Source organism: Spizellomyces punctatus, assembly GCF_000182565.1.
Source record: "Spizellomyces punctatus DAOM BR117 chromosome Unknown supercont1.2, whole genome shotgun sequence".
NCBI classification, from domain to species: Eukaryota; Fungi; Chytridiomycota; class Chytridiomycetes; order Spizellomycetales; family Spizellomycetaceae; genus Spizellomyces; species Spizellomyces punctatus.
The window spans coordinates 732,377-743,411 of NW_015971538.1; the positions used below are offsets into that span (position 1 = coordinate 732,377).

The following is an 11,035-nucleotide window of genomic DNA, read 5'->3' on the forward strand; positions in this document are numbered from 1 at the left end:
AGATACATTATTCATCTCCATCTCCAGCAGTTGTTAAAAGCGAATGGTCCAGTGCGGTGGAGAATTCTGTTCATTCATCTGGCATTGAAGTGCGTCGCTTGCCATACTCTCGAGTCATTGCACAATTGTCTATCGGCATGGCCCCCCTCTCTGGGTTGACTTCTTCATGTGCCTGCCACGGATGTGTCAACGGTAGTACATATCTCAGTGGTATAGTAGGTCGTACTGTAGCATGGAGCTAGGGATGTATTTGACAACGTAGCGCCAGCTTTTGTTAACAGTAGATGACACCCTGGGCATCGTTGCAAAGATCCCGACCTAGCGATGGTTTCTTTGGAGCTTTCGTGCAAGCAGAATATCTTTCTCGTTGATGTTGAATGTGGAGATTGGAAAGACTCTGCGCAGAATAGCTGTTCAATCCGCTATTGGGTGGCATTAACCGGTCCGACCAACTAGTTTACAGCCGAACCAGACCAACTCGACATGGTGATTTTTTTTTTATTTCCGAGGGCTATACAAAAGCATTGCATCATCGTCATCGTCGTCCTCATTCAGTGCGAGTGCAAAAAGTCGATGCATTCGTCTTGATACGAAGACCACAACTGAGGAGTGTGCTGCGCGTATGCTGAAGCAACGTGTTCCATTATTCACGGGAGTCTGGTCACACAGGCAGGGTGAACTGTCAGCCAAGTTGGAGGGCGGAGCCATCCATTACATTCCACCACACGTTGCCCCTTCCTCTGCTTCTTCCTACTCAAATCTCACTCGTCTACGTCTTCACCTGTCAATCTCTTGTCCATGCGACCCACCCCATCCCTGTAGCTGCAATTGCTGACGGATCACACTGTAGACTTCACCTTGGTCCGCGAAGGAATCTGACACTGGCTCCGAACTGTGGTTACAGGAGCGCACCGTCACAGTCGCTCTGTGGTCACATCATCTTGGCCCTCTGCATGAGGTTGCGTTTTAGAAGAATTGGGAGCCCCCTTCTATGAAGTTTGAGGGGATCAACCGATCTGAGCCCAAAATGCTCTATTCTTCTGCGCCAGAGCAAGCCAGCGCAAAAACGACCGAGGAAGATGAAAGCAGCCAGCCTTCGGTTATTAATATCAACGTTCACCCAGACGATGCAAAGTGTGCAGTATTAATGGCTGTTAGTGTTTCTGGCTGTCGTAAGTCACTCTGCGGCTCATCACTAACTCAGCAATTCCACGTAGTGCATGAAGGCCCTCATTATGCTCGGCAATCGGCCGTGTTCTCCAAAGGAACTTGCTGCATTCATTCTAAAGCACAAACTTGCTACCCTCGGGTATGTTCGTACATATGTTTTCTCAGCTTGTGCGTTTACCAAACATAACTTTTAGTGGTCAAACACCATATGCAACGGTATCGTCGCGAATTTCACAACATTTTAAGCGATGTGCGGAAGGTGTCCGTCGACCTCTTCTCGGCAAAAAGGCGGTCGTGGAATCCAACAGACGAACAAATGTGGGAATGCCACGTAAATGGCGATATTATGTTGACCAAGCAGGTGTGCCGGTTGCCGACGATAGTGAACCCATCGAGGATATTGAACCTCTCTTGGGCATGACGGGAACTGATATCGAGCAGTGGAGGAAAAAGCATGGTAGCGAAAAGGATGGCTCGTCTTCAAAGTCGGGAAGCGGATCCCGTGAAAGCTCCAAGGCGACTTCCGGTAGGAAGCGATCGGCGGGTGATCATCCGCGTAAGACTCTCAAAGCGGACGGAACACCCGTAAAAAGAGACCCACACTCTCCACCTCTATCCGCACAGACTTCGGCCAAGGGAAGCCCGGAGGCCTTTGAAACACCTTCAGGTAAGAGGGAACGACCTCCGCAGCAAGAAGCCAGTCCAAATGAGGAAGGATCTTCAGGCGACGAACCATCGTTAACTCCAACATCTGAGCCATACGAGGAAATAGTCAAACGTAAGGATCTTTTCGCTGCCGATGCAATGGAGACGTCCCATGAGGTTGCTTGCAAGATGCTGCAACATCATCGCACGGAACTGCAGGACGACTTCCCGGTGAAGATGAAGCGGATCCGGGCCGATTCGTGAGCATAGAGAACTCGGCTGTAGATTTTGATCGTGCGCATATGCGGGTGGTGTATTCAGGGCTGCCCGCCTTTTGGTATTCTGTTTCAAACCATATACAAATAGCATTTCCCTATGGATGGAAAGCTCCTTCTGTGTCAAAACAAGAGAAAACGAAAATCAGATCATTTGCTTTTTCTGCGTGTATTACAATCTCATTCCACTGGCTCCACCGCAGTCTACAAAGATCTATAACGGTCCTTATGCGCGTAAACCGTTCAGACAGGCCTCTTGAACCAGATGAGGCCAAATATAATCAAATTCTTGAATTCTTGCATGTGATCGTACACTTTTTGCCAAGGTCGTTTGAGTAAACTTCTTCGCAAAGGATTTCCAATGGCTGAGACGATTGTGTGCGGTTATCCTTGACTGGCTGAGCAACTCATGACAGCATCGCTCATCGTACTCCCGCGTATCTAGGCCCATGTTTAGCACGAAAGGAAGGACACTTTCCGGTGTCCTACTTAATGTGTATGAAGATAACTGTCCAACCGTCCGTTGCAGTGCACCTGAAACACATGATAGTTAATGCGGACGTTTTTCTCCCTTTCGATTTGCAACTTACCGAAATGACCATTAGCATCCTCTAATTCTTCAATCGTAACAACCTCATTACATATCTTTTTTATTGAAAGATGACACAATCGAGATAGGACGTAATAACGGAAGAACGGAAGCGTTACCGCCGGGTTTTCATCGGCCATAAAGTCTAGATGAGACACCTCTGGCAGCAAGGCGAGGTGGTTGATCTACAGAACGTGATCAACGGATTGCTATAGTGTATGTCAAATGACAAAATACGAACCTGTTTAAGCCTAGTCAAATTATTGTTGGAGAAGGCCACCGTGTGCAAGTTTGTGAAGCGTCTAAGTTTCAATAGAAAGTGCGCGATCTTTGGGAAACTAACGTAGGTAAATCGAACCGTGTGCACGCTACTAGGATCTATTTTGTCGATCATGTTAATTGCGTCGCCGTATCTAAGTAGGAGTAATGAGGTTTTTGATCAAATCAGCGGGCTGAGTGAGGAAAGTACTCACATTGCAAGTCGACCATTGGTGAGCTCAATGTATCCATTTTCGCCATTGAAGATTTTCACTGAACGTTCATCAATGATCTTTACACTGCAATTCCGGATACCAGAATGTTAAACCGAGACTTACCTTCCTCCACCAACAATGCTTTGGAACTCCTTGTTCTGGCTGCACTGCTTGCTCTCGAAATAGGTTTCGATAGGCTGGAGCGACTTGCTAGCCATGGCACATCTGGTGGTTGAGGCCGTGACTTTCTGTCGTTTGCATCATTCACGGAACGCTGTTCCAATCGCACTTCTATGCTCCAATTACGCTGAATGTAGGCGATCACACGTTCTCTACGTTATAATTAACTCAGTAAGCAGAAATATGTTCCCTCGAATTTCACCACCATACCTCTCCTCTCTTTGCAAGTTCATTCTCTCAGACTCCTTCCGGCGCTCGCTCTCTCTTCTGGCAATTTTTGTTGCAGCTCTTCGTTCTTCATCATTAATTCTCTTTCCATCCAAGGTTTTGAGCGAACGAATGCGGTTTATGACAAATGCCCGGTGGAAACCATCCTTGCATATTGGGTTGCTGTCTATGGCGAGGTCTAGGTCATGATACTCCGTCAGCGCATATGCGATATCTGATAGTCTCAAAAGGGCCTGAATGACAACTTTACCATTCAAATGGGGCAAGCGCAACACATCTGAAATATCATCGAATGAGGTGATTTCATTGTGATTGAGCATGAGCCTTCGCAGACTGTCGAGCTCCGTGATGTCTTTTACGACGGATATCTATTAGATGACAGCTGAGTGCTGGGAAGCCAAGCTTGACGACAATACAAGAATAGGGGTAAAAACCTTATTCCGCTTCAAATTGACCTCGGCAATGGATCGGAGCCCCTCTAACTGGGATACGTCCTTGATACAATTGTCCTCTAGATTCAACACTCGGAGCTCTGAAAGATGACCAAGATTCTCTGATGATACAAAAGGTCAGCACGCGAGATTGCAGCTGGAAATACGCGAGATGATACTCACCAATAAGCTCGATCTGATTACTATGCAAATCCAGCACATCTAGTTTGCTCAGATTTTCCAATCCCTCAATTTTGTGTATGCTGTTTCGACCCAGCATCAAAACCCGCAGATTTTGCAGAGATTTCAGGCCACTAATGCGCTACAGCTGTTAATCAGAAAAAGATCACAGGATATCGCTCATCAAAGTGATGGTCTCACTTCGAGATGATTGTTGTAAAAATCGAGGAAAACCAAGTTGACAAGGTGATCGAGATGTTCAATCTTCGTTATGAAATTATTTTGGTAGTTTAATAGGCGCAGGCGGGTCTCGTTTGGAAGAGTGAGGCATGTCTGAGAACACAGACCTGGTCAAACCGCTAACAGGAAAAATGGACAGACCAGTAACTACGCACGTATAGGTTTTGTCGATTTAGATTTAGACGTTCCTTTCCGCCTTCCTGCTCCTCTGATGTGCGATGTAGCTAGACACAAAACTACGGTCAATAAGTACCATTCAACACCACATTCGGTATGTAGGTGCCAAAAATGCGTTTATACTACCCACTTCTTGATTGATTGGCGCTACTTGCCCAATATTCCCTACTTCAGCGTCTCCTGCTTTCGTAGCCCAAGTACTCACAGGTTGATATGGAACACCACTTGGCTCACACGCATGTGCAATAGGGCAAAGCTGTGAGACTGAGGATGCGCGGGAGGCTTGTGACCATCGGTCGCATGATCCACTACGAACGGCGGGCGGTTTAGGAACCATGTCGGCTATGGAGTTCGCCGACACGAGCGTTGTTGCGGAAGAGTTGATTGATGCTGGGTTGGAATGTTTAACGGCGGTTGGAGACAGTTGCTGTGGTTTGCGTGGAATGGATAAGCAACGCGGCGAACACATCTTTCATTACTCTCTTATACGCGCACCCCTATAAATAAGCACGGGGAGGGAGACCACGCATGCTTCGTTCCTGGTAAACGTTTAGCATTTCGTTCAAACGCTCGATTGGGAAGGAAAGCAGGTGCTCACCAGCTGATGCAGATGCAGGTCGATTTTGACTCTGTCTTTTCCTAGACTCGCACAAGGTCGCCAGCTAACCAATCCATGTCATTAAGTCGCGGACCAATGCAAGATCCTTACAAGTGACCACGTACTAGTCTCTCTCCACTTGGTTTGATAACTGCCAGACCGCCCATATATCGCATAGTGACTTCTGATATTGTAGCCCGCCTACCGTTCCCAGTATGTAAGCATCTTAAAGTACATGGTATGTGTAGTCACATTTCATTCATAGATACCCCATATTAGAAGCGGTAGACGGTCTGGTATCCCCACCATTTTTGCCCTGTTGTGAGCCTGCCCTGCCCTTGGGCGCGGGTGCAGATTGGGGCCTTTGGCGGCCGTCTTGTTGAAGCAGAAGGGGGGCTGGTAGAGATGCAGGGGACACTCGGTTCGTCCTTTTTGAGGATTTATTGGAACTTGCGGACGATGCACGTAGCATTGTTCGAGGGATTATGATCGTCCCACAACCGATAGCGATCGGCTTGGCTGGGAAAGACCGCGCTGCGCCACTGACTATTGCTTACGTGAAGCGCGTCTTAATGACTCTGCTGCTTTATTCCACGACCACTATCCCGTCTAAATCTTGCCAAAGGCGTAGCTTAGTCTTTCTATTAGCTGTCCTATGAGGCTATCCTACTCTACAAAGACCTCATAATTCCGTTTGGCGCTTACAATCTGGTACGCGGGACAAGTCAATCGACAAAGACTTGTTCGTCCACGACTGCAAATTCTTCAAAAAATGACTGCAAAGATTACAAGTCAGGAACCGGCAAATTCAAGATGGATCGGCGCTCGGCTTGATAGACAACCAACCTCAAACAAAGCCACAGCGTGCTTCACATCCTCCACTCCAGCCGTCTCCCGGATAGAGTGCATACTGAGTTGTGGGTTTCCGACGTCTTGACGAAGATTTCATTGTATTAGCGTATATCCTTACGGCCATGGGCTATAGTTCCTTACCAATCGTTCGTAATCCCAACTTAGCACTCAGCATTGGCCCAATAGTGCTACCACATGGAGAATCGTTCCTGACCACAAATTCCTGAAGAGGGACGTTCCTCTTTCGTGCCACTTCCCGGACGATAGCCGTACTAACAGCAGTGGTTGCATATCGCTGATTCGCATTCTGCTTGATGACGACTCCCTTGTTCATAGCAGGGCGGTGGTTTTCTTCGTGTTTTTCGAGGTAGTTAGGGTGTAGTGCATGTGCCATGTCCGCCGAGATGAGAAGAGATCGAGTCATTGCGCGCTCAAAGCTTGACTGATAAGGGTCAAGGGAAGGGTGCAGAGAAGGGCAGGATGACTTTAACACTAAAATCCAATCCGACATCTTAGCGGCAAATTTCCCGCCAAACGTATTGCCTCTGTCGGGGAACGAAGGGAACCGTATTGACGGAACAAGACCCACCTCTGCCTTGTCTCCTGTTTCCACTTCCGCAGCAAGACGTCTCAACGTGATCTCCAATAAATTCGATCCAGCACCATAGGATGAGACGGAGCCCACTTCCTCATTATCGAAAAGCACAACGACTCGGATGTTAGGGTCTTTTTGCAAACTGTCACCCTTTGTACTGTTGACCAAAGCCTGAGTTTGGTCCAAGGTTAGTTCATCAATAACGGTCACGAATGCACTCAGAATTGTGTTTATGGAGACGCACCGTTATGGAACAGTAAGACATCATCAAATTGTCCAATCGGGCAGAAAAGATGTATTCATTCTGAGCACCACCAATAGTTGAAGGCTGCGTGTCATACAAACACAGCTCAAAATCACCCAGTTGGTCCCCTAAAGTACTTTTAGTCATGGCGCTCAATGAGAAATGGTCAGCGAGACTCTTACCATCAAGCTTCAATTCATCAGCCAGGATCTTGAGAAGTAAAGGGGCGTGCTTATCTTCATTGGGCGCCTGGTGGACCGCATTCTTCTGTTCGGCGTCGGCATTCAACCTACGTCATATTTGTGAGTGATGAAGTGTACAGTACAATAGCTTCTAATATCAAAATCAAACATTTTGGTAGCCGCTGAAGCTAAAATGGGAGTGAGCTGGACCTCATTGTTGAACTTGAAGCCTTCAGAGACGCCGCGATCCAAGTGAATAGCTAGCGTCGGGATGCGCAAAATTGGGCTACAGGTTATTAACATAAGAGAAAATCAATATCCCTCTCACTGAGACAAATACGTTAGAAGACAATCATAACTTCCAGAACATACCGGTCGACGCGCACCAAGCGATGGTCAAGCTTCCCCTCTGCTGTTCTTACCAAGACACGGCCCGCAATCCTGAAAAGTTTACAGACATATTAGCTGGACTCGCCAGCATGAGTGAACATAGAGCTTGATTGCCAACCCTAGGTCTCGATCAAACCACGTATGCCTTATTTGATAATGAGCTCATCTGCAGGAATTCGCCAACGAGAAGAGCAGGAAACAGGCTTACCAGAGGCCTCCCCCGTAAAGTTGCACGCCGACTTGAGTGTAGCCGCCTTTCTCTTTCTTTGAGTGTGGTTTAACCTACAAACAGTGGAGGCCCTAAATCTATCCTGCCTCAAAGAATAATAACAGATAAGAACGACCCCTTTTGATTGACATACCTTCAAACATGGAGAGTCTGTATGCGCCCCAACCACAGAGAATCCATTTCCGCTGACGTATTTTCCACCAACAGCAAACGCCGTGATCGAGCTCTTGTTCCTGGTGAAGAAGTACTTCCCTTCCCGACGGAGTTTTCCGCTCCAAGTATCGCGTTCGCGGATTTCCTCAAATCCAGCGGCAAGGAGACGCTGCCGAGACGTTTCAACAGCGTGAAACGGTGAAGGAGACGAGTTGACAAAGTCGATGAAGTCTGAAGCGGACTGCGTGGCAAGTGTTGACGGAGTGGAGGTTGTGAAATGAACGGTTGGGCGATGCGACGTGTGCAAAAGGCAAGTAGAAGGTCGACCGTAGGTTAGAAATCGCTATTTGAGAGTCAACAAAGCATCAATTCCGACAGACTGCCGACAATCATGTCTCCCCTTACCATGGTTTTTGTAGGATTCAAGATCGGATTGCGCAAACCAAAACACACCCCAAACTCGAGTGCGCGTCCAGTTGGATCTTGTAACACGTGACCTTCTTCGAATATTCACGGGGCAGCGGTGGCTAACGAGGACTTAACCCTCTGGCTGCATTCTTTCATCTTGCCATCTCTGCGCCTACCTTCCTCCCTGCGCCTCCCGGACGCTTATGCCGCAAAGTGGTGAAGCCCTTGGAACTGCCACAAAGCCGTAGGCTGCCGACATATTTATAGATATATGAAGCAGCTGGACCATTTCGACTCAACTTGTTTTGGACACCAAGTTCGTACTGTTTCTCTAAACCCACATACAGCAAGTCAACGACCCACGACTATCGAATTCACTAGAATACCTCATCCCTTCAACCTCGAATCATGTCCGCGCCTGCTCCTGCTACTCCTTCTCGTCGAGCACGACCACGACCTGTGCGACTGGGTGTGTCGCCAATAAATCTCAATGGCCTGCCACCACATCAAGAACTCGAGTCTCCTTCAGGCGCTCTTGTTCCACAGCTAGCTGAGCTTTCCCTCCCACAAGAAACAAAGCTAGATCTGAAGAATGAAGATATTGACATCTTGAGCGAGCTGGGTGCAGGCAACGGAGGTACTGTTCACAAAGTCAAACATGTGCCAACTGGTACTATCATGGCCAGAAAGGTAAGACTCAGATGCATATCTAGTATCATGCTGCTGTATGGATTCTCAATGGCCTTGTCACAAAACAGGTCATTCACGTTGAAGCCAAGAACAGTGTTCGGCGGCAGATTGTACGGGAACTTCAAATTATGCACAAGTGCAATTCTCCATACATCGTATCATTTTACGGCGCTTTCCTAAATGAAGGAGACATTTCGATTTGCATGGAATATATGAACTTGGGATCCTTGGACAACATCTATAAGAAGATTGGTCCGATTCCAGAGGATGTCGTCGGAAAAGTGACACATGCAGTACTAGCAGGTTTGGTATATTTATACATGCAACATCGCATAATTCACAGAGGTATGGTTTGCCTAGGCGTTCATTTTCAGCTCACCCGTCTTCCTCTTGCTCACAAACACACGATTTTGGGAAACAATAGATGTCAAGCCCAGTAATATCTTGCTGGACTCAGCCGGTCACATCAAGATTGCTGATTTCGGCGTCAGTGGGCAGCTGATCAATTCAGTGGCAAACACGTTTGTTGGAACCAGCGCGTATATGTCGGTAGGTATCACATTTTTGGAAGTTACTCTTCCCAAAGTGTATGTCAAACTAAAGTCGACATATTGCAGCCAGAACGTATACAAGGGGGGAAATATTCGGTGCAATCGGACGTTTGGAGTTTGGGGATAACATTAATGGAGTTGGCCCTAGGGAAGTTCCCGTTCCCACCCGAGGGAAAACCCCTTTCGGTGTTTGAATTACTCGAATATATTGTAAATGAGCCTGTACCAACGCTACCCGCCGGACAATTTTCTGAAGAACTCGAAGGATTCATTGGACGATGGTACGTCGGTCTTAAACCGGTTTCGTTCGACGAAAACTAAATGCAGCGCGCCCTCTCTCTTAACAGCCTAATCAAGGATCCCGCAGCACGCCCAACCCCTTCAGAACTTCTGAAAGATCCATATTGCCGACAAGCGGCAGAAAAGCCAGTGGATGTGAAGGAGTGGGCAAAGATTTTGCAGGATGTAAACAAGGGGTGATGATTGTACATGTGACACAAATATCACGATATTTTATGGGAATTCGGCTGCGCATATATTGCTCTGCCTTTCGCTCTCAAATCTTGGCCATTTCTTCAAGGGCTCGCTCTAATTGGGCTATCTGTAAGCCGAACTTCTCCATCTCTCTTGTTGACCGCTTTGTTTCGTTCCAAATGAAGGTTGGCGTCTCGTCACTAGATATTCGTCCCCGCCCGCTTTTGTCGACTGCAGAGAAGAACACGTTCTTCTCCTCCAGCGGTTTCATCACCTCAATTCGTCCCTCGTGTACCAATTTCAATTCCTCCCTAAGTCGTAGTTTTTCTGCATTCAACCGCCGCAAGTTAGCAGCTCCTTCTTTGACCTCCGTGCATTTTCGCTTTAATTGCACACACATGTCCTTAAGTCGAACATTCTCCCTTCGGATCCGATCTGCCTGGAGCGCAGAAGCTCTGGCTAAAATGCAAGCAAGTCTGTTACTATGAGGTCAGTATGGTCGAGAACGGGTAACCCACCTTCGTTTACCAAATTTGAGATTCGCTTATTTAACGCATCCACACCACGTTCTTTCTCATTTAACTGCGCTGCCAGCTGCTCTCGCGCCTCATAGCTCGCGCTTAATTTATCATTAAGGATGTCGCGATCATTTTCGAGATCGCTCATATTTCTGATTACTTCACGGACTTTGTTTTCCAATATAGCGTTACGTTCTCGCTCTTCCTCAAGCTCTCGTCGTAAGGCATATTGTCGCTGCCGGGCCTTCTCCAATCGTGTGATCTGCTCAGTAAGATCAGCGACGAAGCTTTGCTGTGCGGCGCGGAGCGTAATGGAATTTGAAGTTGACTGGGCGAGGAGAGTGCTTATTTTCTAGTAAATCTGTAAGTTCGCGATACTGTGGCAAAAGGTTTTGTAGGCAACTTGCTACGAACCAGCAGCTCACCTACAAAGCACGGTGATCGGTCGCGTTAGACTGTGGACATGCGTACGTCAAAGGAACTTATTACTTTTCAGACGACTATTCTCTTGAACGAGGAGATTCTCTTGAGTCTCCATATATAAAACGAAAATCAAAAAGGGA

At 47.4% G+C, this 11,035-nt stretch overlaps 5 protein-coding genes across 6 annotated transcripts; 2 read left to right on the forward strand and 3 right to left on the reverse strand.

Moving 5' to 3' along the window:
* The first annotated feature begins 5 nt into the window (after positions 1–5).
* SPPG_01155 (uncharacterized protein) lies at positions 6–2,378 on the forward strand. Its single transcript, XM_016749478.1, has 3 exons — positions 6–1,153; positions 1,218–1,309; positions 1,365–2,378. The coding sequence occupies exons 1-3, from the start codon at positions 992–994 to the stop codon at positions 2,077–2,079; spliced, it is 969 nt and encodes a 322-aa protein (XP_016611727.1). The 5' UTR covers positions 6–991; the 3' UTR covers positions 2,080–2,378.
* On the reverse strand, positions 2,221–5,526 carry SPPG_01156 (uncharacterized protein). Its single transcript, XM_016749479.1, has 16 exons — positions 5,456–5,526; positions 5,312–5,387; positions 5,187–5,250; positions 5,084–5,127; positions 4,719–5,015; positions 4,567–4,635; positions 4,373–4,504; positions 4,175–4,313; positions 3,995–4,113; positions 3,811–3,928; positions 3,543–3,738; positions 3,276–3,484; positions 3,153–3,210; positions 2,921–3,092; positions 2,681–2,864; positions 2,221–2,624 (listed from the first exon to the last, which is right to left on the reverse strand). Exons 1-16 carry the CDS (start codon positions 5,458–5,460, stop codon positions 2,317–2,319), a joined length of 2,190 nt encoding a protein of 729 aa, XP_016611728.1. The 5' UTR covers positions 5,461–5,526; the 3' UTR covers positions 2,221–2,316.
* Positions 5,527–5,733: 207 nt separating this feature from the next.
* Positions 5,734–8,277, reverse strand: SPPG_01157. Of its 2 annotated transcripts, none has more exons than XM_016749480.1 (12): positions 8,237–8,277; positions 7,812–8,072; positions 7,658–7,731; positions 7,568–7,594; positions 7,432–7,500; positions 7,229–7,345; positions 7,060–7,166; positions 6,878–7,005; positions 6,628–6,804; positions 6,180–6,480; positions 6,033–6,118; positions 5,734–5,962 (listed from the first exon to the last, which is right to left on the reverse strand). In XM_016749480.1, the coding sequence occupies exons 1-12, from the start codon at positions 8,237–8,239 to the stop codon at positions 5,912–5,914; spliced, it is 1,401 nt and encodes a 466-aa protein (XP_016611729.1). In that variant the 5' UTR covers positions 8,240–8,277; the 3' UTR covers positions 5,734–5,911. The 2 variants fall into 2 exon arrangements, with proteins under 2 accessions (XP_016611729.1, XP_016611730.1); XM_016749481.1 differs by having other exon boundaries at positions 7,812–8,174.
* An 86-nt stretch (positions 8,278–8,363) lies between these two features.
* SPPG_01158 (STE/STE7/MEK1 protein kinase) lies at positions 8,364–10,002 on the forward strand. The gene is made up of 5 exons (XM_016749482.1): positions 8,364–8,929; positions 8,998–9,274; positions 9,354–9,478; positions 9,547–9,761; positions 9,828–10,002. The coding sequence occupies exons 1-5, from the start codon at positions 8,648–8,650 to the stop codon at positions 9,958–9,960; spliced, it is 1,032 nt and encodes a 343-aa protein (XP_016611731.1). The 5' UTR covers positions 8,364–8,647; the 3' UTR covers positions 9,961–10,002.
* A 34-nt stretch (positions 10,003–10,036) lies between these two features.
* On the reverse strand, positions 10,037–11,010 carry SPPG_01159 (uncharacterized protein; the record flags this gene model as incomplete). The annotated part of the gene is made up of 4 exons (XM_016749483.1): positions 10,037–10,413; positions 10,473–10,824; positions 10,887–10,897; positions 10,962–11,010. 4 exons carry the CDS (start codon positions 11,008–11,010, stop codon positions 10,037–10,039), a joined length of 789 nt encoding a protein of 262 aa, XP_016611732.1.
* Positions 11,011–11,035: the final 25 nt, after the last annotated feature.